The sequence below is a fragment of the Cyanistes caeruleus genome, chromosome 5, assembly GCF_971803275.1.
Source record: "Cyanistes caeruleus chromosome 5, bCyaCae1.hap1.1, whole genome shotgun sequence".
NCBI lineage: Eukaryota > Metazoa > Chordata > Aves > Passeriformes > Paridae > Cyanistes > Cyanistes caeruleus.
This window is the reverse complement of record NC_141705.1, coordinates 18,830,345-18,857,027: the sequence shown is the minus strand read 5'-3', so window position 1 is coordinate 18,857,027 and position 26,683 is coordinate 18,830,345. Positions and strand designations below refer to the sequence as shown.

Sequence of the window (26,683 nt, the reverse complement as noted above, 5' to 3'; positions counted from 1 at the left end):
TGGAATATAGAGGATGCTCTGCTTGGTCCCAGCCACTGCACCCACAGCCTTGAGCTACATCACCATGTTTCTGCTGCCTTGCTCTTCACCCTTCCTCCTTCTCAGAGTCAGCATATTCTGAGCCTGTGCAAAGAGCAAGTACAGGAGGGAGGGAGGAAAATTCACACCCGAGTTTGGGAGACACTGTTCTCAAGGGCAGAGGCAAATCCAAACATTTTGAAAAGCAGTTCACACAGAACAAGTGAACGCCTCTAAGTGAGTCCCTAAGGGAGAGTTTTTAACTTAAGTACTCATTACTCCAAAGCCTTTAGATTCCCTACTCAGGTTCAAATTTGCATTTCATATTTCAATTCAATTATTTTAATGATTGTGTGTGATCATTAAACTTTATTAATAGCAAAACTTAGCATTTTAAGTATAATCTTAAAATCTGTTTGCCCTCTGATGCTTTGGTTTTTATAAACCAAAAGAAAAAGTTGAAAAGCCAAAACATCTAATCTCACATCTGCAATAGCTGCACTACATCTGTAACCTAAGGAGAATTTTCTGCTTTTTTTTCCTAAAAATCTTGTTGGTATTTGTGCTTTTCTCTGTGCAGTAAATTAGCAACCATTATATTATGTAATGCTCTTTTAACACCTCTTGTAGGTAAACTTAGAGAACAACAGGCCTTTCACATTATTCTTATTTTCAATAACTTTTTTCATGGGTAACTTGGTCTACCCAGAAGTGAAATAGAAGGAAAGAGCACTTCACTGGCAAATTTTATCCCTCTACTCATATCCATTAAGATGCATAGCTTAGCTCAGCTATTAGCTCTCAAAGAAGGAATTCTCACATGGGAGTAAGCTGTAATATAACAGCCTGAAATTTTAAAAATATATTTAACAACCTTCATACACAAAAAAACCCATAAAAGCACATAAACACAAGTTTAAAAGTTGTAAAAATATATATACAGCTTTAAACTACACAATATGAGGAGAAGTAGTTCTGAGGTTTTAGCTTACGAGAGTCACACTTACCATACATAGAAAAGCCATGAAAAGGAATTACACCTGCAAAACAAAAACATCTCTTTTTTTGTTCTTTAATAATCCTCTTTATGCATGCAAAAATATTATTCCCCCCTCACATTATCAAATTGTATTCTGCCTACATCAGGAATAAAGTATTTCCTTGTTTCTGCATCTCCATCCTGTACATACGTAAGTACAGTATCAACTATGTCCGTAAACCAAAATGCTTAAACATAAACTACAGATCCTAGAAAGCCAAGTAAAGCTCAGAAAATTTCCATGAAGTTGTTACACAGAAGCTTTGCTGAAATCAGAACCTAATTTCACATAAATGACAACCAATAAATGTTATGCACTGACAAGAATGAAGTAGGAAAAAAAGGAGGCCAAGACCTTGTAATTCATGCAGTACTCAGCTAGAACATTCACAGTACTTGGCCTTTGTAGCATAACAGCTTGCTCCTCCTTCCCAGCTGATCTTAGCTCCCATTCACTAGATTTTATATAAGACTGGTGAAAGACTTTTGCTGCTTTAGCAAAAGAGCCTAAGAACAATGCTTCATGGCTACAGAGCTGCAAGAATTGCAGAGGCAAACATGGAAAAAAGGGAAACAAAAGTATGTACTGCAACTGACTCCACTGAAGTACAGAAGACATAAAAGACAAGGCCAGAGACACAGATTTGAGACTGGTGACAGAAAGCCTTGAAAGCAAGAGGAAAGAACTTGAACTTGAAAGACAAATGGAGGGAAAGGATTCAATAAAGGCTTGAAATGGTCAAGATAAGAGCTGAGAAAAACAATAAATGAAGTTAAAACAACAGCAATGGTATTAGAATTACACAGATCTGTTGTGTCAACACACATTTTGAAAGGAGAAGAATTTAGGGTGTGGTTTCTTAAGTAGTGAAAAGCTGAGAGGTCAGCCAGTTTCAGCATTTATCATTTAAATCCTCTAAGTGCTGATTTAAGACTGAATACAAGCTGCTGCACCACAAGTTGTTTTCGTTCTCCTTCCCACAAACATAGACAAACTCCGTCTGTGATCACTAACACCAGGCTGAATGTTGGTTTGGAGTAGCTTCCATGCAGTTTACTCCTTTAAATTAATGAATTTCACAGAGTAACAGCAAAACACAACTTGTAATAGAAAAAGAAAATATTACCTATTTGAGAAAAAAAATATTCCCAAACTACCACTAGAGGAGGCAATAGTATAATTCATACCATTTGGAGGATAGAAAACAGCATATTCTTCCATTCCGAGTTTTCCTGTGAAAAAAACACATCAAACCACAAAGAAAATGTCATAAAGATTTAAATAATTTAAATTTAAAAGCAGATTTTAAGTTACAATTACAAAAATGATAACTGATTACATTATTGACCATCTGACATTGTCTAAAGTGTAGCAAGCAATGCAATGGGACAGGTACAATGTCAGATATAAAACTAAAATGCAGAAATACAGAAGGATGACAAACAACAAAAAAGAGGAGGAAAATTCCAGCAATGCTGTTCCATTGAGATTCTATTTGGGTGTGTCTTAGGAGCTTCTAAAGGTGTTTGCTGCGGACCTTGAAGACTGAAGGTCTAGGAGGAAATAGGAGCAGACCGACCTAGGGACAGGAAAGGACTTTAAACAGATACAAGCACAGACAAAAAAATATTCAAAGCTTCATTAGATCTGCAACAGAGGAAGATGGATGTTCTGATATAGCAAACAAATATTTAAGTAATCCACTGGATGCAAAAGACTTAATTAGGTCAAGAAAATCACTGATCATATACACTAATCATATAATTTTTTTATCTTCCCTGCAAAAAAACACATTATATTATTAAACCATATTTTAACTACAAAAACTAATAATCAAAAATCCATTAATAAAATTTAACAATTTATTTAGAAATATAAAGGTTTTATTAAACATAATTACAACTAATTAAAACTTGCAATTATTTAATTCTAAAATGAGAACATTCAACTAAAAATTTAACTAATTACATGAACATTTATAGAATATTCAGTGTACTCTATTTTCTCTTCACAATAGAATTTAGCACATGAAACTTTTGTCAGGTTCACTGGAATCTGGACCTTGGTATTTTCCTATAGCATGAACTGACTAAAATAAAATAAAATAAAAATTAACTTGCAAAACTCCTGCCTACTACCCCATACTGGGAAAACCCAGTATTTTCCAATTATACAAATGAGTTTCATTAAACTAAAAATTATTTTCTCCTTTTCCTTTCAATAGTTTGTTTGTTGCACAGCCAGGAATTATAATTTAGGAGGATGAGTATTTTTAGCATAAAGCACATCTCTTGGAAAATCGTCTAAAAATAGGACATACAAGCCTTTCGGATTTACACTGTACAGATTTAGGTATCAGCAACATCATTTCCCAGATTTGTCTAGGAATATGCAGGATGTTCTCCATAGCTGTGTTTCTGGGCTGCCATGGCTCTGTGTCTGAAGTGAGACCTGGGATCCCACTGCTGTTCTGCTCTCAGGTGAGCCCTTTGCTTATTTGAAGGAGAAGGCAAAGAAAACTCTGTAATTCAGTGGAAGACAGTAAAAAAAGCAATAAAAAAAGAATTAAAAAATTAGAAAACAAACATTACTTATAGTGACATAAGAAGCAGCAAGATGAAAACTGTCAGTTTAAGTCCTGAACAAACAAAGTACTTAGGTATCATATTTGGCTAAATACACAGGCACCAGGAACAAGGAAATAAACAGGAATGTAGAAGATGAAGATACACGGGGAAAAAAAATGATTGGATTACTGAATGACTCAAGAAGGAAGGCAAAATTAGGAACCTCTAGGTAAAATCAAAGCAGATGAGGTTCTAAGACACATGGAAACATCCAGAATAATGGCATGAGAAGCAGGCAGAGAAGACAAGTGGACTGAATCAAGAAATCTAAAGTTTGTTAAGAAAAATACTGAGACCTCATGTCAAAGAACATCCAAAGATAAGCTAATACTCTGAAAATGCCATGCTTTTTTAAAAAAATCAGTGCTAAGTATGCTTGGTAAAGCTGTACTCTCCCACCCTTTTGAACAGAGCCCCAGTTCTTTAGCAACATGTTCTTCTCCTGGCTATAAATATTTGCAAAACTCACAACTTTGCAGAGACTACATTCTACAACAACTTCCAGTTGAAAAATTTATTGAAGTTGCAGAGGACAATATTATCTATTTAAATGTTTAGCTCTGATGAAGACAGATATTGTCATTATTTTATCATATTGTCATAATTGTGCTCCATTCCTTTTGGTAAAACACTGCAGAATTATACACAGAAAACTGGAGTAAAAGAACAACATTGTAATCTGTGATCAGCTTCTAAACTGTCATAATAGAACCAGTGCAGAATTAATTTTTATTGACATTCTTTAAAGTGTAGTCTACTAGGTGTAATGAACACAAAGCAAATTCACATACTGTATTAGTGCATCAGTCAACAAAAATCCACATGATCTTTTTAAAAACAACTCTTTTTACCTTGTATGTATGATTTGGGTGGGGTTGCACTACTGTAAGTAAAGTGCTCCAATACTGATGTATCTCGGGAAAAACACAGTAACACCTGCAGAAAAGAAAGTCAGCTGACTAACTGGATCAAAGCAATGTAAAAAAAACTAAGGACCTATCTTAATTACCACCTATTAGATGCTACTTAAGAGAGCCGATAAGGTTGAAAGCTCTTCACCACATATTTTCCTGCTCAAATTTCCAGACTCACTTTCAACTTGCTGTAATTTTACATTCACCTTCATATGTTATCAGTTTTATATCCACATTCTTTAACCTCCCTCCTTCCCTCTCAGCAGGTGTTTATCCCTTTCTGTCACAACAGTAGTGACTGTATCTGTACCTGTCTGCTTTTACATCTTTTAGACTCTTTTCCTATTCAGTTACTATGACTCAGGGATGTCCTAGTAAGTGAATAAACAAATGAAACATTTACACTCTTGGATGTGTGCAGTTCTGGAAGAACTTACATTTGCTTTTATTCCCAGACCTTTACAAAATGTTTACATGCAATTCAGCTCTTTCAAAAAACAGATTATAATGTTCACCTTGTATTCGAAAGATCAGAAATGCACATCATATACTCTAAAGTATATATGGGGTTTAGAGTTTATATAAATGAACAAAACTGTATTCACAGCAACTGAGTATAAAATTAAGTAGTGAAAGCATTCATAGAAAAAAAAACCAACAATAAAGAACCTCATCCTAAATGGAGTTGTAAAAAATGTAGTAATTAGTAATGTACTTTAGAATCTTCATGTTTCCACGCACTAAAAGGCTGCACTATGAAGAATGTACACGAGAGGGCAGACGTAAGGCAGACTTCAGCTCGCTGCTGACTTTTGTGCACCTGAAGCCTCTTTGGGTTTAAGACCAGCTGGAAACTAAGTATCACGCAGACACTCACTCAACCCTCCCTCTCCCTCTCCACCCTGGTGGAATGGGAAAGAGAATCAAAGTAAAATTTGCAGGCTGAGATCAGAACAGTTTAGCAAGTGAATAATGGCAAATGATAATGATAATAAAAGACTAATACCAGACCCTTCCCAAACCCAGATCAGCCACCCGATTCCAGTCAGCTCCCCTCAATTTATATACTGGGCATGACGTTCTGTGGTGTGGAATACCCCTTTGATGAGTCCTGGCTATGCTCCCTCCCAGTTTATTTTGTGTACCTCCCTCACTGGCAGAGCATGAGATGAGGAAAAAGTCATCTTAAAAAGTTAGGATAAACACAACTGAGCAATAGCCCAAAGTAGCAGTGTGTTATCAACACCATTCTCATTCCCAATCCAAAACACAGCACTGTAACAGCTACTGAGAAGAAATTAACTCTACCCTAGCTGAACCCAGGACACTTTGCTCTTGAAGTTTTTAAGAGTTTATTTTACCTGTAGTCAAGGTGTGAAAGGAGGAAATGTTTCATTACATAATTTATTGTGAATGAAATGAATGGATTTTTCCTTCCCACTAATTGGTGCAAACATCTTCTGCATATCAGCATTTGTCAAAAGGAAACACGCAAAATGATACATCTGAATATTATTGTTTTAATTATTTTTTTTTTTATGGAAAGCAGGTCATATTTTGAGATTTTTTTCCTTTTTGAACTTCAAAACTATTTCTCAAATACAAACATTTTTTAAAAACAACTAATACTTTCTTTATCTCAAACAGTTTAAGCTAAATATTATTTTTGTGCAATACACAATCATGTTCATAGCTGCCAAAATATCACTGACAATAACAATACACAGGCAAATGTAATTCTATGTGTATGTTAACTGAGGTGAACAAAAGAGAAACTTATCTGAACAGGACATAAACTATGTTCTCTCATAGGGGAAAGAATGTAACCTTCATTTGAGGCCCTTTTTTTAGGAATACAGTGTCCAGTACCAGTATCTGGAAGCCTTTAAATGAAGACTGCATCTTTAGAAGAGATAGACTCTAGCTCAAACCTAAGTTATGACTATACCCAAAATCTCTGGGTGAGGTTCTTTGCATGTATTCAGTCTGCAGGATGTAAGACTAAAGTATTCAAATTTAACTTCTGGCCTGAAATAAAGAATTTACAAATCTACTAATCCGTGTATTATTTTCCTCATTAACAGAATGATAGTGCTAAAGAAAACAATGGCACAAACCCCTTTTCAAGTACAGAAATATTAACCAAATTATTGGATATTTATAATCCAACTGAAAAGAAAACCACTGAATTTAAATCACTGAGGGAAAGAAAACCCAAAATCAAATCTTTTATCAAAAAGAAACTGCTTTATTAAAAAGTTCCTGCATTTTATTTCAATAGTTATGAAGAAGTTATAAAAAGAAATAAAGTTTGGGAAAAAGAAAGCAAAGATATTGAAGGAAATAAATGATGTAATGAACAATTGTATGCTACTAAAGAGGTACCAATAATACAACAGAATATCGTCATCCATCATTATTTTAAGCCCAAATGTCCTTGTTTTGATGGACATTTCATCTATTCCACAACACACAAAGGACACACTCTGCTCAATGACTTGGCCAACTTAAGAGGCGGTAACTAGTCATGAAACAAAGCCATAAATCCTATGCAAACCCAGAAATAATGTATCTGGTTTAAACTAACATTTTCATTATCTATCTTATTTAGCCAATATTTAATTCTATTTATCATATTCAATCAATAAATAATATCCCATATCACAGTGACTCATACTACAAAATTTTTCCAGGGGCTATATAACAAAATAGGCAGTAAAGCATTTGCAAATTAGGTTGGGAAAGGAAAAAAGTCCTCTCAATGAGTTCTACCAGGCCATGTGCTAAAATCCTTCTGCCCTTAACAGAGAGATGGAGCCCATCTGGTTCCAGCAGGCCAGGTGCTGAAAAAGTTGCCCCATGATCAAAGAACCCAAAATTCTGCTGGTGACACCAACCCTCGAGGCACTTGTTGATAATGCGGGCTCTCCTATTCCTTTCATTGTTTTTCTCTGCCACTAAAGGGACTGAGCAGAACACTACCTGTGCTCCTGCCCTATCAACCACATGAGCAGGTGCCCTAAAGTCTCTTTTAATTGTCCTGACACTCTTCTCTTCAATCTCATCAGTGCCAGCCTGAAGTGTCAGCAGTGGGTAATAATCACAGGGCTGAATCAGCCCTGGGAGTCTCTCAGTGATATCCCACATCCAGGCCCCAGAGAGGCAACAGACCTCCCTGTGCAATGGGTCCAGTCAACATATGGGGCCCTCTGTTCCCCTCAGAAGGAAGTCACCCACTATGACTTCCCCTCTTCTCTTTTTAATGTTAGAGGTGGTGATCTGTCTGATGAAGAAGTGTAATTGGGAGGCCCACTGGGCAGATCATTTTCCTCTATGCCATCTGGATGACCCTCTAGGTCCAGGGCCTCATACCTATTCTGAAGCGGTGCTGGGTAGGTGATCGGGGTTGAGGGGAAACTTTAATTCTGAAACAAATTCAGACACAGATCTTAATGTTGTGCCTATTTTCAAATAAAAAAGGTCATAATTTCATGAGGTTATAAATTTAACTATTAATGTTTAAATGCTGAATTGCATGCAGACATGCTTGGATAATATGTTTAAACAGTACTGCATATTTTTGCATATCTATATGGACCTAAGCAGCATTAAGGACAGTCTCTTGCCTAGTTAAATTACTAGCAGTTTTATATATTCCCACCAAAGAAGAAATTATTTAGTTTCACATAGCTCTTAACAAAAAAAAAATAAGCAAGTCTGACATAACAGATATGACTAATGAAATCAAAAGCACCGTGGAAATGTTAAGTTTGCTGCATGACAGTTATGTTGACACTGCAATCAACTACACATTAGGAAATTCACAGATGTAATTTCCTTCTAATTACAGGCATTTGATAGGCACCAACAAAGATAATTCTTTATAAATTAGTGGACTCCTGATTGCTAGAAACAGCTTTGTGATGCAATCCTACAAGTAACCATACCTGTCACTACCTTATTCAGAATCAATGTTTTTAAATCAAAAATATGTCAATATACTTATTGCAATAGGTCATTGAAAAGCAAGGGTTTTGTTTTTTTTTAAATGGAACCCTGAATATACTTCTCAAGTCTTAATTTCTCTTTACACAACAGCTTTTACTTGTTGGAGGTTATTTATTGCAAAGCTGGAAAGGGGAAAAATATGGCTGACTTCATATTTTCCAGCTAAGTGCACTGAAAAGACATTGCATATGGTCTTTCACAGCTGGAGTTTTAGAAGCTTGCCCTGCTTAATCTGTTTAAGTGTCCAAGTTCGCTATTCAGAAGGGAAAGTATATGCAGCAAACAGATATATTTGTACCACTGTCCTCTGCCTTAAAAAGGCAGTTCTTTCTCCAAAGATGATACAATCCTACAGGAGTATACCTCCTAGGTTTTATAACCAAAAAATAGCTACATACCTGATATAAATAATCCTCAAATACAAAATAGTAGTCATCATTGCTTGCTGTCAGCTTTACATCCTGTAATAAAAAATACAAGAGTTTGAAGCCAAAAGACCTCTCTTCAGACTCCCATGGAGGCTAAACTTACCACGGTGATAGAAGACACTGTTTCACTTTCATTCAAATACCTATAGTTAAACTTAGACTTCACATTTTAAAACTAAAAAATGCTACATTAACTTGATGATTAAGCATTCAGCATTGCAACTTGAAATGGAAGCAGTCATACCCTGTTTGTTTTTGCTCACAAACCCAGTTACTCCTTCAAATGAAGACAATATTCCTTTATAATTAATAGTTCAACTCAAATGTCTTACGTGAAAGACAACACAGGCACAAGGAATAAGTTCACAATAAAGTCACACTAATTATTTATACACTCCTCAAAACCAAGCCATCTATTATTTTCCTTGTTTAAAAAACAACATGACACCAGTGTGATGAGCACATAAATCACTCACCGTTTAGTGAATTACTTACTTTGTAAATCAGGCTGTCCACTAAAAGGTCATGCTGAATCACGTTTGACTTAAGCTGTTCATAATACAAGATGTCCTAAAATTAAGAATATTACCATCATCTGAGACATGACCTGAATTTATATTTAAATTAAAAAAAATTCCTTTCAGCAATTGAAAAAAAAAACATGTACTCAATTGAAAGAAAGGCACTGCATTATTTATGAAGTATCTACCATGGTTTGTTCTAGTTTAAGCCTAAGAATTGAGATGAAGACATTATAAAATGACTTTGCCTTCAGTTAAGTAATAAAATGAGAATGAAGGGACTAGTTCAAACTAAAGACCCATATAATCCAACCTTTGGTTCTCTCTACCTAAAAGCTTTTCAATGTCCAAAATCATTGTGTTTTATTTCTTTATTATCCTCTATTTTCATGCACCTCTCCACCAATAAGTTCTGTCTTATCTTTAAGCATTAGTGAGTTGCTGCAAATATTTGACATTAAACTAGTATGAAGCTGTAAACAGTTTATATTTATGCAAAGATTAAATGATAAATACACATAAAAAAAATGGTAAAGAATACAAAAAATAGGACCTGTTTTTAAACTCCAGTTATTTTCTGAATGTCTATAGAACACACACAGGTGAAACAATGGGGAAAAATCAGAACAAACTTCCCTGCTTTTACTAATTCTAACCCTTCCTTCTTAGAAAGAGCTTGAAAAGGAAAAATAGAATATCACATTGTCATCCTGTAACTCACAAATCCCTAAATATCTCTCTGCCATTACATCTACAACTGAATAACAATTTCTGATTGACTTGAACTATTTGATAAATTAAGTCAGCCATCCCAAAGATCTTTCCCACTTCGCAAAACTATTTTGATTTTGAGGTATCTAAATGGACACCACACAAATATTTGTATATTCCAAACATCACAGATTTACTGATGATTTCTTTGATAAATAGAAGTCTAAAGTGAGTATTTGAAGAACAAGTGGGAAACAAGATGAAATCCTGAGAGGGAGAGAATGGTGAATAGTACACACTTAGAAACTATTAGAATTAACATATTACTAAACTGCTAAGTTGAAATGAGGACAAAAGCTGTATATACTAAGTACTGATGCCTCCCGCAGGGAAAATATTTAAATTTTACTTTTGAGGAAAAAAAAAGGGGAGGTATAAATATTACACTATTTGTTTAGGAATGATCAGACATAAATATTTACTAAATGCAAAGTATCTGCAGTATGAACATAGCATTCTGCTCTTCAAAGCTACAAGAAACTACTTGAATACTCAAGTCAACATTTTAAAGCATCAATACTGTAGTCTAATCAAATCTAACACTGCTAAATTAATAACTTTTTTTGCCATCTCCAGTGATGGTCTATATTAAAACACAAAAAGTTAGTATTAAAAAAAAAAACAACAACCAAAACCAAAGAAACCACAAACCAAAACCCATGGTCAGGAGGTTGGAATGATAATCTTTAAGGTCCCTCCAACCCTTCTATGAATTAGAATTCTATGATTCTAAGAAGACCAGAAGGACAAACTATTCACTGGAAATAGAACTAATGCAAAAAAGGTTCAGGAAATAAATCAGAAATTATTAAAAAAGGACTTGCAAAACTGACGCAATTCAATTATAACCATTCTAGGAATTTAACTCCTTGTAGGTTTTAACTCCTTACTTGACATTCATTCTCTCTTAAATTGTGATTGCTGTGATGCAAAATGAAGTTGGGCTTGAGAATCATGCCAGAATTTCAGCCACAACTTGGCTACAAGAGGACCTCGCCCATGTCTCTCAATAAGACAAGAGGCTTACGGTTATGCTGTATTAATAGATTTATTCCTTAGATCTGAATCATAAACAAGATTTACTTTCAAGACACAAGACTCTCTGGAGATCAATCTCTCACTTAAAAGTGAGGAATATTTTAAGAACCTCACTTAGCCTTTAAAAAAGATTCAAGTCCTCTTTTACTATTTATTGGCTGCATTTCTTTCTCCAGATAAGAAATTCCACTACTGGCAAGTTTTGGGAATGTCAAAAAATGTGTTACATTTCTTATTTTATTTAAAATGTTTTCAGTTATAAAACAAAAATCTTACCATTTTCATCTGATTTAACATTTCTTCTTTGCCAAATCTTCATGTAACTTTGTTTTGTAAACCTTTTCCCTTTTAAAAATATGCTGCATTTTTATATAGACAGCAGCTTCACTGAAAATTATATATTTTTATACCACACCTCCAAATATACTCATCTTTCCAAACTGAAGTTAAGTACACTTCAGGACTGCAGTGACCAGACTTCTTGACCTTATCCCAGATCCCAAAATTTCCCCCAAAACATTCATATTGTATCCACTTGAGATCACAAAGGTGGTCTGAAAGGAGCTTATGGGCAAGAGAGAACAGTACTTTTCAGCAGAACCCAGCAAAGCTACTTTAAGCAGAATCTGGATATTCACCTTTTCTGAAATAAAGGTTTGGATTACTCAGCGGCCTCTGTGCTGGCATGTGCAGGACATGAAATCCCTGGCACCAAAGCTACACTCTTGCTGATGAACTGTTGGTAGGTCATGACCCATTTTCAGTTACCCTTCCCATGTGATTGCACTATTGCATTTGCCTCTCAAATCTAACAAGGACAAAACAAAAACCTAATTAGATTACATAAAGAGAAAACAGACATAAGAGCTCAAGACAACTCTCCTGGTAAATCCTTGAAGAGGGTCCAAAGCTTATTCTCCTTGCACCAGAGATCTGTGAAATCTACTGGTAAAGTACATCCTTTTCCAGCCAAAGATGATGACAGTCTGCTACTCTAACTGCTTTTTTGCTGTTTGAATGGTACAGTGGGGACCTTTGTCTACTGATCCTAATCTAAAAAACCGTTCTGATAAGGCAGATACACATAATGTCCCATTATGAACTTACCACCTCACCTACTTAGTAAGTTTTTAAACCCTGCAAACTACATTCAGTAAAACCTATAGCAAAGTAAAGCATTACTGATTTTTGCATGCTGGAATTTCCAGACTAAGATTTTTCACGAATTAATTCAAAAAAATTAGAGGGGGAGAAAAAGTCTACCAGATAATAAACAAATTTCTTTCCTAAACACTGTTTCAGTAGCATGGAGAGAATAAACAATTGTGTAACACTGTGAACAGAAGGAAAAAAAAATTAAACAGATTCTCAGTAAATCTCTGCCATCCATTTTGTGCAATGAGACAGACATCCCACAGGAAATAACTGTAATCCTGTGATTCAAGGTCATATGATTAAAATATATATACAGCAAATTGGACTGTTTATACAGACAATATTAACTATGACACTGTTCACCTTCAAATGTTTGTCTTTGCAACCTTAAAAAGGCTCTTTTAACACTGTTCCTCTAAAGTGTACCATTACAAATGAAAACTGAGAAACAATTCATTGTCAGGCAATGTGTTTATACATTTCTAAATAATCCTGCATTCTGAGCTCACAGTTTATCATTTTTATTATTACAATGTAGATTGTTAGTATCATCTCTTGCTTGGCTGTAAATTAGCTTTATACAGAGGCTGAGCTTTACTGAATAAAATTTTCCAAACAAAAATATCAGATGCTAGCACACACACTGCTGCCCATACCAAACCTTCATAATGTTTCACATTAAAGAAAGGAAATTCAAAGTTCATGTGATTTAGAGACTCATACAGCTATAAACGTAATAGAGCCTAAATTGCAAATCAGAAATATTACAGCAAGGAATGTCTGTAAACAGACAACTCAACTCCAGCAGAGAAACTGTTCTCAAGAGGTAAAGAAAATAAGTGTCAGATAAATCCATAAAGTCTATATGAAATTCAGCAGATCATAAAACAGCTACATGCATATGGAAACTGCTTTGCTACACTTTACAAAAAATAAAGCCCTGTATTCAGTCTATGCAAGAAGATCATCTCAGGGTGTTAGCATTTCGGCAGCAGTCACAGCTCACTTCTGTGTAAGAAACATTAGTAAAAGCAATGCTTAAACTGAACCATAGATATTCAGCTTACAGCTGTGGTAACCCTCATGCCATTCCACCTGATTCATGGGCAGTCTGCTTGTTCTCACTCAGGAAATCGATCTTTTAAACATATTTCTATTTTTAGTACTCAAAGTCCATAAAACAACTTTAACTTAGATCCCAGGATAAAAAATGCTATGCAGAAATAGTCTTGGAAAAGAAGACAGAAGATTATGACAGTTGTTACATTAGAAGAACAGTTTCAGTTTTGTATGACAGAAAAACATTTATGTGCAGTTACCTCACAGCTTAAATTATTTACTTCAACATAGTGTATCTTGTCCCAGCTTGATAGTTCTGGTTTTTATGGGGACTGAGGGTGCATTTTGTATTTCACTGTTTTTCAATCCTTTCAACAGTCTCAAAGTAGTAGACTAATTTCCCAGTCTGCATCACTTTTTCTACCCTTATCACTTTGTCTCAATGTTACCATTACCGTTTTCTAGCTACTTGCCCTCACCTTTCTAGAGTTCTTTCAGCATCATCACAAAATATTGTCTCACCACTAATTCCTTGCACAATCTACTCAGTTCAGTCTCAAGGCTCTGTATCCTGCAGAATGTCTCCTAAAGTAAAATTTCTACTGCACTCAGTCTCAGAATAATGTATGAGTACATAGTTTTATATTTCTCAGCTATAGATAAAAAAGAAACTTGCTAAGTATGTAAAAAATTATCACAAGGTAAATTATCATGTACATATAAAAACCTCACATCAAAGTTTCCCCAAATACGCGAAGACCAGAAAATAGATATAATACATCTTTTTATAAAATTTGGAAAAGATATGAGAGGTTGAATCTTCTCAGATCTTTTTTCTTGCTCCCTTCTAAAAATGTGAGCATCATATAGGAAAATCTCAGGAGACAGTCATACCAGTAGAATAATTTGTTCTACAGTACTTCGCTCACACATCTATTAAGAATTAGGAAGAGTGGCAAAGACTTCATCACAGCACAAAGCTTTTTAAATCATAAAATGTTTATCAGTTTCTGTGACAACTCAGTAGAGCATTTCTGTTTTGGAAAAAATATCAGTAGAAGATATCTGTTTGAACTTTTGTATTCTCATCTAGTCTTCACATTTTACTCTCCCTTTGCTACTTACCTCTGGCTGATTAGAAATGTTAAGAATGAGAGCCCACAGATCAGCTCGGAGTGCTGTTGGACATCCCTGACGAACATACTGCTGAGCTGCAGCACTATCTTGCTCTGCTAAAACTGTAAGAACCAAAGCAGGTAAAAAGTTGATGTAGTATAAGATTTCCATCAAATACCTTAATTTTTAACTTTAAAATCTGGCTTACTATGCTGTAAGCATTAGCTAATAGGGAAATACTGAAAATACCTGCTTTTCACAGTGCAATTTTTAAGCAATTCCTTGGGAATTGGTATTGGTATTAATTGGTATTAATCAGCAAGGCTGTATCACATTCCGTCACAAAAGAGCACTTAGTATGTACACATGACTATATCAAGGCTAGCTGCAGCTACTAAATTGAACAAGCAGCCATTTATAGCTACAAAATACTCCTGGTTTAAATATGAGTGGTATCTCAGTTCAAATAGGAGACTGCCACTCATTCTGGCTTTTTTTGTGCCTTTCTACTTTCTCATGTTAGCTATATGAGGATCTTCACAGATAACTGTGGCAAGAATTTTCCATTCCAGAGTGTACTGTCATGTTCTCTCATTATTGGTATACTTACTCTAGAGGATAAAGACCTCAAAAGATGTTGGTTCACCTTTATATTGACATAAAACAAATACTCTACTGCTGACAGATTTGCTTATTTGGGTCACTGTTGTGAAACGTTAAGCTACTCTGTCACAAGGGCCTCATGCTGAATACAGTACTGTAGATACTATAAAACAGATTATCTCGTTCCATACTTAAATCTAGAAACTTGAAAGGCATACATCTTTAGCTATTGTAATCTGGTAAAAGTGTTCTTCACCAAGGGTATGTGATTAACTGTACCCTCATACTCAAAATGTCTTTCACAAAAGAGAGAAAGAGTTGGGAGAAATTTTTCTGTTATTATCTAGATATTACATAGGTGTTCGACCACTACTCAGAAGTTTCCAAATCTATATCCTCTATTTTTTCTGAAATGTCTATGAAACAGTTTGCTTTTCTATATCTCACTGAATTTGATATTCATAATATCTGCTCTGATATGACTTAGAAGGATGAAGTTTGGAATTAAATATCTAATTGATTTTTCTTTCCTTCCTTTTTTGCTTAAATACTGAATAGATCAGCTTGCCAAATTTTTGTTTAACTTGCAGAGCTCTAACACAGACTTCTCTATGATCCTTTGTTCCTGCATGAAGAGGGCAAAAAAAAAACCCATTCCTACATTCTCCACAGAACTTCAGAAACACTGTGATTCATCCTGGCATCCATGGGTATTGACCTTAATATTTCTTACTGACATACAAAATATTAAAAAAAAGTTTTGTTATTTACAAGATGGGTTTTACTAAACACAACAAAATAAAATCCTCAGACTTGGCAATACATCTAATATGAAAGCAAAATCAATACCTCAGTGGCAAATAAAGTCATAACTAACACCTATTAGAGCATGCAGCAGGATTCCCACTGAATGAGAAGGGATTTCAGTTTACGGTCAAGGCATTTAGCTTATATATTTACAAAACTTTTAGCCTTTGAATATAGGAAAAGCTAAGGCATTCTTTAGAACCAAGCTGCTTGGTATAGACAGGAGATAATGAATGTGAACAACAATGTGGAGTTGAATGAATGGCTCAGGAAGTTCAGAAAATATAGTTTATTTGGAAGAATGGGAAAAGAACAGAGAGGTGAAGAGTACCTAATGAGCTGCTCTTGGACTAGAAAACTGACAGTGCAGGACGGAAAGATGAAAATAAAAGAAGTAAGAAAGAAAGATCGTTGTTTTGTTACTGCAACAAAAAAAAAAATAGGATGGAGCACTTTTGGGACAGTATCCTGACTATTTTTCCCTTTGATGCTAATATTCAGCAGGAATCAAAAGAGAAGTAATGAGTAAATACTGGTAGATTTCAACCATTCCTTGTATGTTTCTTCTATAAGCAAACTTAAACTATTAAATTATTATTTCTTTTAACTTCCCCTTCCTTTTGTAGGTTATTTCTTAACCTATGAAACCAATCCTGGAAGTTTTCAGAAAAAGAAGTATAGAGAGACAAGAGAATATTCCATAGTGACCAAGTACTGCAAGATACTGCAATTGCAAATGATTATTAAAAAGACTATTCTGACACAAAGGCATAGATCTCATTACAGTAATGAGGACTTTGTGTGCAGAGAAGGGACTCCACAGAATTTTGATTTTCAGCTGAAATTTAGCAGTGGAATAAGTTAAGTTGCCACCAAAAAAAATGTCTGTGTGCTTCATATTTTGTTTTTATTGAAATATCTGTGGAACTTTTTATCTGGTAGCTACTGGTAGACGGCAGATGTTTGCTTTTCTGTCCCTGTCTAAATGACAACAGTATTAGTGGCTGTCTATCTAAATTACAATGGTATTACTGATAATGCTTTGTGCTAGTCGAAGTTCTTAAAATTTTAAGAGGTACAAGCAAATACAAATTTACTAAATGCATTCTTAATTACTCACAGTTTACTACAGATAAAAGCAGATCCATACCTTTCTGCCCAACACGTACATGTTCATTTTCAAAGAACTCTAGAAAATACAGAAAAGCATGGCAAAAAAATAAATGAAAAAGACACTCCAGCTGATAATGTATTTTATATTTTTAGCACACATCATTACATTCAGTTGCTATTTACTGCCAACATCACTAAAAATTAACCTGCATCAGAGTCTAAGTCCTGTTTCAAAAACTAATTGTGTGTTTCAAAAATATTAATATCAAAGCAGCACTATGTAACATAATTTTCAATTAGGCAAGTTTCAATTTAAAAAGAAAAAATGTGTAATACAGCAGTGCTTCCCATTTTTATGTGGAAAGACCATTTTAAAACCTCTTTCTACAGCAATAGAAATACATGGAAAACCAGGAGAGATTATACACTATTGAAGTTACTGAATATTAACGTATGGATATGTCCTGTAATATTTTCTTGACAACAGTTATTTTAAATATGTTTGTGTGTGTATTTCTATGTATACTTGTGTACATACATATTTATATATATCTATGCGCCGATCTGTTAGCTGGACTAATATTTACTGATAATAGCTGTATTTCTGGAAACAGGCAGTGTGGTTCTCTAGATCCTAAAGTGTTGAAACGTATTGAAATTAATGTATTCTCTACTTAAGCTTAGGACTTTAAATATTCTCCAAATCTGATTCTTCATATATGCAATATTTTCTATTATTAGCTATATTTTACTATGAAAATCACTACAATCATAGTTACAGAACAAATATTTATGGTTTTCTATGGGAAAAATACACAAATGTTTTGATAATTTTGAAGAATTCTACTCAGTGTTCTGTTTGAATGACTGGAGCATGGCATTAGCTTACCAGGAGGCACTTGTGCTGAATCATCAATACCTAGCTGTCCTATATTTAAACTTAGTTCGCTAAAGTCTTCTTTCTGAAAAGGAAAAGAACCGTAACAACGTAATTAATATGTTTAATTCTCTAAATCACTTGAGATTTCTTCTGAAACGCTTAATGTGAATATTTTCTGAACCAAATTAAGTTCTTCTAAATGTACACATTTGAAATAGACTCTCACATAAATTCTTCCTCTAGTTTTAGTTATAAGCCCCAGTTTGCATGTCAAGTATGAGCTACACCTAGATGCAGTGAAGTGGTGAATGAAAGATCAGCTTAAGGATCTCTAATTCCCATCTCTTTTCCAACCCAGGTGAAAGTTTTTCTACTAGCGTAAAATCTCCAAGAGCCTCATCACTGAAGCATTTAGAAAAACACTCCTATATAATACACTAGTACTCAAACATTTAATTTACAACCTGAAAATAATGGGATTTAAAATTATATTGAGAAGAAAGTCAGAAGCTAACTCATTGTCAGGATACTGATCTTGTACACATCTGCAGAATTGAAATGTACTACAAATTTGAAGTTTCTTGTACAGAAGAAAAATTATTAAGTGAGTAACATGTACAGAAGTGTATTTTTGGCACAAATTAAATCTGTGTGGCATAAAATGAAAACATCCCTACTGGCAGAAAATATACTGTTTATGTTTTATTTTTCACTAAAAATGTTTTTTCACAGAACTTCTTTATGCTCTGTATTTCAACTACATACTTAGATTGATTTTCACTTTGAAAATGAGAAATTTTTGATGATACTAATATTCCTTTTTATTCGTTAGAATCATTTTCATTAGCAACAACAAATAACTATTATAGAAACCTCTTATAAGAAAAAAATATACTTACCAATTCTGGAATATCTTTTACTTTTAAGGGAACCTGAATTAGTCCCAGATGATTTCTGAAACTAGGTTGCTCTCCATTTTCATAATTTGGGTTTCGAAGATTCATTAGTACCTTAAAAATTGTAGCTCTGTCATTTCTTGCTTACATTCAGAACTCTTCTCAACATTATCAGCATTACAAACAGTACATTCAGCATAAAATAATTTTCCACAACTCATTTATATAGATGCAGATTATCAAATAATATCTCAAAATTTTCAAAATCAAAAAGTATTGAAATTTTTAAGGAAGCTAACATAGTCTACTTTGAAAAGTCAGCTCAATAAAAAAGCACGAATAATTTTTATTATACACAATTAAGTGCTGGCTACATAGTAATGTCTTGACTAAAATTTACTTCCTTATTTAAGCAATGTCAATAATATATTTCTGATGGCTACAGTATCCAGGATATTCTTCAGTATTACTTTTCTCTGAAAGAATTTTTATCCATCTTCTTACACTGGCAGTCTTAAAGTGCTTCCAATAAAAGTGCTACATAATTTGCTACTAAAGTAATTCCTTACTAAATAACAACATATCAAAATACCTTCTTTCATATAAGAAAAAGAAATTACAGAATTGAAAATGTAAAGCAAATATAATTTAAAGGACAAGGAATCATGTCAAGGTAAATAACTGAGACAAATAAAGGAATTTACAGTCTCGTACGTACTGTTATTCCAAGGTATAGATTTTGATATTATGTTGAACTGCAAAGATTCTTTCTAACATGAATTTCCAGCTGTCATGAAATTCTTTCATAACATCATACCTCTACAATTCTCACTCTTGTAAATATTCTAAGACCATATAATCTCACTGTCAGACTTGTTAATTTAAAGAAATTGCAAACTCTGGAAAGAAAACAGTATAGAAGAAAAAGAGAGTGATCATGAGGATCACTGAATAAAGCTAAAAAAAAAGGACGGATTTATTTACAGATCCAAGATTAAAAATACATCATGGCTGTTAGTACAATGATGGAAAATAAAATAAATAGAACATTTTCAACATTATTTTGATTAACTGAACAAAAGGACTAATATGTAATAAGTGCTGTTTTACTATGATGTTCTGTGCTTGAGTCATGGAAAATGATGAATAATACTGACATATACGACTTTTAAGATTCCACAGTCACCATTTTTTTAATGGTTCAGATTGATTACATACAAAAGCCCTGAAATTCCACACAGTCCTATTTCCTGTTTGATTCTTCACAACCTTCCTAGATGACTTGCAATTTCAACTGCAAACGAATCTGCAATCTACTATCAAACAGTCTATTAGCTTCACATATTATGATTTATGAGCTTAATATATTGGAATCTAAAATGTAAAATGTTTTACAAAATCAGTTGACAATCACTCACCAAGGAAAAAAAGTTGTGCCCAGACTACGCTTTAGAGAAGTTTATCACAGGTACAATTTAAAATTGCAGTTTAAAAAAAGAAGGGACAATAGCATTTTGTTTTGTAAACCAAACATGGATTCAGAAAAACCATGCCAAATTTCACTTCCTATGAATGACAGCTAGTATGAAATACACTTAGAAATTATTTTTCCCACTTCATATAAAATAACTATACTGGATATAAGCCAATGGCTGAGTATTGTTTTATGGAGACTTACCTCAAGAAAATCTTTAGGTGCATAAACAGGCCGGAAAAGACTTAGATCTGAAGTAAGATTTCAATGACACTGTGTTAAAACCAAAACATCAAAAAAACATGTGCCTTATCTATAACACAATCTAGAAATTTAAGTAACAGATTAAAGATCAAAATAACATCATCACAAATATCATTGCAACGACTACCATATATTCTGTCATGATTATGCTACTGATAATGCCTTATTTTTGTAAGCCTCAGATAAATGGAGGGTGTTCTTCAAGGTCCCTTCCAGACCAAACCATTCTATGATTCTGTGAAGTGAATGGTAGTCACAGGAAGCTTTTACTTAATCCTCATAAGTGTTTAGACATTGAATCATTCTTAGGAAAGATATGATTTTCAAAAGCAGGATATTTTTTAACAGCTTAGATTACCGAATTATACGTACTGTTGTCAAATGAAAACTGGGGAGCAGTACTAAAAAAATCCATGAAAAGTGTTTTCCATCAGAGAGGTGGTAGTGTGATACAAACCAGCTCCTCTGCAAAATCCTTTTTAAGGAACTTGGCTATGAATTAACATGAGAGTTAGCCTTGCTCTCCCGAAGTATAATATCACTGATTATTCTGTGCAAGAGATGTTTTTATCTTTTGTCAAGTAAACATCTGAGCTTAATTATCCATAGTTCTGAACATTTTCTGTTAGCCTGAGTTTACAGTAAGAGGAGCTGTGTCCTACTTGAATAAATTTCTAAAGTGCTGGAATATGAAGTATTATACACTAACCTCTCAGTAGTGATTTAATGTCAGTATAATAACTTGAAACAAAATAACAATGAAATAAATATTTATTTCGGCATAATGACACATTACCAATGAAAGAAAGATCAAAATTAATTTGCCTTGAACAGATTAGATTAAGCTTTGACTGGTAAGTAAAACGTGCATGCTACCTTTCAATGTGCCAAACTTTAATGCATATAAATTTAGTTGACCTTACCTGGCTCATCAGTTCCCATTTCATTCCATTTACTAAGCAGTTCTTTTTGTTCATTTGCAGGCCTCTGAAAGGCACAAAAAAGTGCATCTTCTTTTTTTTAACAGAATGAATTAAAAAATGCCTATTCCAAATAGGTATTGATTTCAACTATACATTAATGCAATGTTTTACAAAACAGCAATACAAACTTATTTGCTTACAAATTATCCCTAGCCTGAAGATATATTACACTGCAGAAAGCCCAAGTTCCAGTTCCCAGAAGGAAAGAAGCCCATTAAATAGTTTCAGGTATTTAGTAATGAATGAGGGATATTTAGTTCTCAGTTTCTTGTCACTGGAGATTTACTGCCCATTCCATAGAGCTGTTGGACTCTATCAAATTCCTGTCCCTGGCAGTCATGAAAACCAAATACAGCCTCATCTTTAGCTCATGATGAACCATAGAGGTTTTGCCACCTATCATAAAGGTATAACAGGAGAATAGACAAAACATTCTAATTTTACTCCCTAATTCGAAGACCTTTAAAATCAAAGCCTCTATATTAATAATAAAAAAAGCCAAAAAAACCAGACCAGAATGAATGACAAACAAAATCAGCGATGTACCAGTATCTCCCTCTCCTCATGCACCAGTTCAACTACAGCTCTCTCTGCGCACAAAACACATCTGTATTGCACACAGACTGCACACAAAATACTCTGTGTTAAGAGCAATGAACACAGTAATTAGCTTTCCAACATGCTGCTCCCTCAAGAGGATAATTATTGTAACAGCAAAGAGGAAAATCTATGTAGAGCCTTAATCTTCTCCCAAGTTGAGCTGATGCATTCATTGCCACCATCTCTGAAAATTATTCTGCATTATTTAGATACTGGACCTGCAGCTCTTCATAACCATGTCTAAAATGAAGATTACATTACAAGTGTGCAAGACGAGGCTTAATTTCGGAGAAAATGCCAGTTTGAAAGGAGAAAATTATCAATGCATTACCTTCTGTGCTAGTGGGATATTGAGCTCTGTGCACATGCTGTTCAGACTTTTCAGAATTCGCTTCTCCCAGCTTCCCTAAAACACACACAAAAGATAAATAATAAGGAATTTATTTTTCCTGAGAATTGAATTTACTTGGTAATAACAAGCAGTTTTTTGAAGTCAGATATATATAAAAGGATAGTAAGAGTCACTTACTGACATCTGCAAATACATGAAGGGAATATTTACATGCTTCTCTGCACAGCAACAATAGATCAAACAGATTTCATTCTTTACAACACAAAAAAAGAACCAGAAAACTTAGTAGTTCATATTTCAGATCTTTAAAAAAGCATGTATTTCACAATTACTGATCTTTTATATATGCTTAATGATCAAGCTTCTTTATAGATAAACATTTAACAAATTTCAAATTTTAATTTTAAAATTAAAAACAATTATAAAAGGTCAAGCAACTGTGCATAGCAAATACCTTCTCCACTTTGGGGCCTGAAGAGACTGGTACTCTTTTGCCAGAAAAAGTATCTTAGATGTTGTCAGAAATTAAGGAAGTCAGAAATCTGGTATTCTGTAATGCTTAAAAAATAGTTCTTCTAACACAATGCACAGGAAAATTGCTCTCTAGTCAGAGTAACCAGAAGTAGACAATACCTCAGTGCTTAAAAAGCAAGCAGATTCTTCTGACAATTGCATTAGGCTTCAATAGTGCCTACTCCATGGCTAACTCCTCTGAAGTTAAAGCCAATTAGTCTTGACTTCCTTGTCAATGGACTTATTACTTTGTTTTTGTGATTAGAGCACCACTGGTGGGTTCTATACAAGCCAGACCTCGATCACAGTAAAGCAAAGACTCCTCTTAATTTCATTCAGTACTATTTATTACTTGTAATTTGCTCTAGACACAAATTTTACAACAGTTAGTTACTTTTTAACCACGCTCCTCAAAATTCTGTCCAAAAGAGACTGCAGTTTATTTGACGGGAAGCAAATGAAGGGAAAGGCAAATGTTCAATTATTCTCTTAAAAAGAAAAATTAAAAATCTTGTCTATAATTGTTTCATTTTAGCTTTCATTTACAAGCTCACTTACAAGATCCTCTCATACTTTTTTCCATCAAAAAAATAGCTTTCACCAGAAATTTTTCTTCACAATTATATCATCTCTTCACTTTCTTTTGCATAAACAAAACATTGAGAACTGAGATCTGAGTTTTGACTATAAGGAATTTTTTCCTAAGTGCATCTTTTCTATCATGCTCTGTATAATATTTTTCCTTAACTGTATTATCATATTTAAATTCTTTTTAAGTGCTGCAGTTACACACCACCATGCCACAAACTGGTTCACCTCTCACAAAATGCTATCATTGAGCATTTACTATTTTGCTAAGTGAGGTTTTGTTGCTAGAGAAATAAGAAATGAGAGAGCATGAACATTACTAGGCCATATAGGATAAGAAAGTGGAAATGGAGAATACACAGGTAGTAGTAGCAAAAGCAAAGTTAAATGTAAAGTCTTTTTTGGTAAAAGCATGGTCTTGATTAGATGACCCAGCCTCTTGTCCAGTCAAATCCTAAGAGTCCAATGTTGTCTCCCTAAGAAGATTATTCTAATGGCTGATTGTTCCCTATGTGAAAAATTTTCCTCTTCTGTCCAATCAGAATCTCCCCAGGAGTAACATGTACCTGTTACTTCTCATCTCTTCCACGTGATTCTTCGTGAAAAGGAGTCCCCATTTTCTCTTGCTGCCACCCTTTAAGTACTGGAACAAGCTCTCTCCTAAGCCTCCATTTCTCAAGACTTTAAAAGTTCTCTCAGCCTTTCCTCATGTGCCAGGCTTCCCAGTTCTTCGAACATCTCTATGGACCTTCTCTGGACCCTCTCCAGTCTGTCCACATCCTTTATTGTACAGTGGGGACCAAAACAGAACACAGTACTCCAGATGTGACAAGTGTTAAGTGGAGTGAGATAATGACTTCTTTATCTCTGCTGGTGATGCCCACATTGATGCAACCCAGCATCCAGTTGCCTTTCTTTGCTGCAGCAGCACACTGTCCACCCACATGGAGCTTGCTGTCCATCACGTCCTTCAGGTTCATTTCCTTCAGGCTGCTCCCCAGCCTGAAGATCCAAGGTACATCCAAGCCTGTGCTAGACTCCTGGATTATGTTTTCCCACATGCCAGACTTCACATTTCTGCTTGTACATCATAAGGCTCTTGTTAGCCTACTCTTCCAGCATACCCAAGTTTTTCTGCACAGTGACTCTCCCTTCTGAAGCGGCCACTTCTGCAATCGGTTTGGTACCATTGGCACCATCACGTCATAATACCATCAAAATTAACGGGGAACAGGTGGGGGGGGCATAGCAAATATATGCTTAAAGACATGAAAGCTACAAAAGAAGAAGAGACAGATGGCAGTTTTGCAAGACCAAGAACCATCTAATGCCAAAGAGCAATGGAGGTCAACACACTTGGTCTGACTTAAACTGCCACACCAGACATTAATCACTTATTGCACTGGGGTTGCAACATGTTGGTAATAAACCACTTATACAGTCATAAACTGTGACATAATTCAGCTTTCAAGACCCAGTAAAAGATACTCAAATAAATGCAAAAAAGACAAAACTGAAGTGAGGGTTATACAGCCTTTCCAAGCACGATATCGTGCCCTCTCTCCAGGACAGTAGTCACCTGAAGTGAGCAGAAACTGAATGCACTGCTCTTGACAGAAATAAAAGGCAGAGGCAGAGCTCATAAAATCATTTTATTGGTGAGAACAATACATTTAACAAGGTGATTCCTCTAGATTTATAAAGAAATTCAGCACTACGAAAACACACTACGAGGATTGCTATGGTTACAATTATTCAGTAAAATAGCTGAAACTGAGGAAGGTAGTACTGCAATTTGGAAACTATTTCATAGCATCACAGAATGGTCTCCAATACCTAAAGGCACCACCTGGAAGGGGTGAGAAGGATTATTAACAAGGGCATGTAGTGATAGGACAAGGGGGAATGGATTTAAACAAAGGTGAGATATGAGGAAGACATTCTTTACTGTGAGGTGGTGAGACATTGAACACGTTTCCCAGAGTAGTTGTGGATGCCCTGTGCCTGAAAATGTTCAAGGACAGGTTGGATGTTGCTCTGAGCAACCTGATCTAGTGGGAGGTATCCTTGCAAGGGAATGTTGAAACCAGATCTTTAAGATCCTTTCAAACCTCAACCATTCTATCATCTTGTGACTTACAGCACTACTACTCATTGCTATTAATGCTCTATCCTTTACTGGAAACCTGGTTTGCTTTCAAGGTAGGAAAAAGAAAGCAATATAAAAACTTCAGTCTGCCATCTATGAGAAAACAGAACCAATGTGAGGAGAAAAAGGGTTAACTATGAACATTTTAATACCTACTCTAGAAAAAATATTAATATCATTTTAATCACTGATTCAAAGTCATTCCAGTAACTATCAGAGATGTTTTTTCTGGGAGTAATAGTCTCACTTCCAGAATTCTGAAGTAGAGCAAAATTAATTAAGATAGAAAAGGATTAAGAAATTTTCAACAAACTTATAACAATGAAAACATCATCTTAAATGGTGACTGTAACTAATAAAAATAGAATGAGACAAATATGACTTATAAGGACAATTTTTTTCTATGGGGACAAATTTTGATGATAGCACCAAAATATTTTTTCCAACAGCTGCGATGCTAAATGAAAATAAAGTAAAAATTAAAAAAAAATCTACCTACAAATAAAAAAATCCCCCGGTATTTACTGTAAAAATGTTAATTAGATTTTCAATACCTGTGGAAGCAAATCAAGCTTTCACTTTTATCTCTCTCCCAAAAGGTATTAGAAACATGTACACTTGTATTTTAGCTATTTCCAAGTATTTTAAACAAACAAAATAATTAAAACACTGACTTTGTAAGCTTTTAACATTATTTATTCATCTTTAATCAAGAAGAGTAACAAAACCTAGTTGTTATTCAATTGCTCTGATTATGCTTGTTTTC

At 34.5% G+C, this 26,683-nt stretch overlaps 1 protein-coding gene across 2 annotated transcripts in view; it reads right to left on the bottom strand.

The window, feature by feature from the left end:
* The window catches only part of TBC1D19 (TBC1 domain family member 19), a 46,846-nt gene that overhangs the window by 5,647 nt on the left and 14,516 nt on the right, over positions 1–26,683 (bottom strand). For both annotated transcript variants that reach the window (XM_023925400.2, XM_086890408.1), the window contains exons 5-16: positions 22,647–22,721; positions 21,656–21,719; positions 20,673–20,719; positions 18,998–19,108; positions 18,108–18,180; positions 17,256–17,294; positions 14,705–14,817; positions 9,531–9,605; positions 9,006–9,068; positions 4,537–4,621; positions 2,246–2,290; positions 1,026–1,058 (exon numbers count right to left, since the gene is read on the bottom strand). In XM_023925400.2, the coding sequence (XP_023781168.1) occupies positions 1,026–1,058; positions 2,246–2,290; positions 4,537–4,621; positions 9,006–9,068; positions 9,531–9,605; positions 14,705–14,817; positions 17,256–17,294; positions 18,108–18,180; positions 18,998–19,108; positions 20,673–20,719; positions 21,656–21,719; positions 22,647–22,721 (823 nt within the window). The remainder of the gene's footprint in view (positions 1–1,025; positions 1,059–2,245; positions 2,291–4,536; positions 4,622–9,005; positions 9,069–9,530; positions 9,606–14,704; positions 14,818–17,255; positions 17,295–18,107; positions 18,181–18,997; positions 19,109–20,672; positions 20,720–21,655; positions 21,720–22,646; positions 22,722–26,683) is intronic.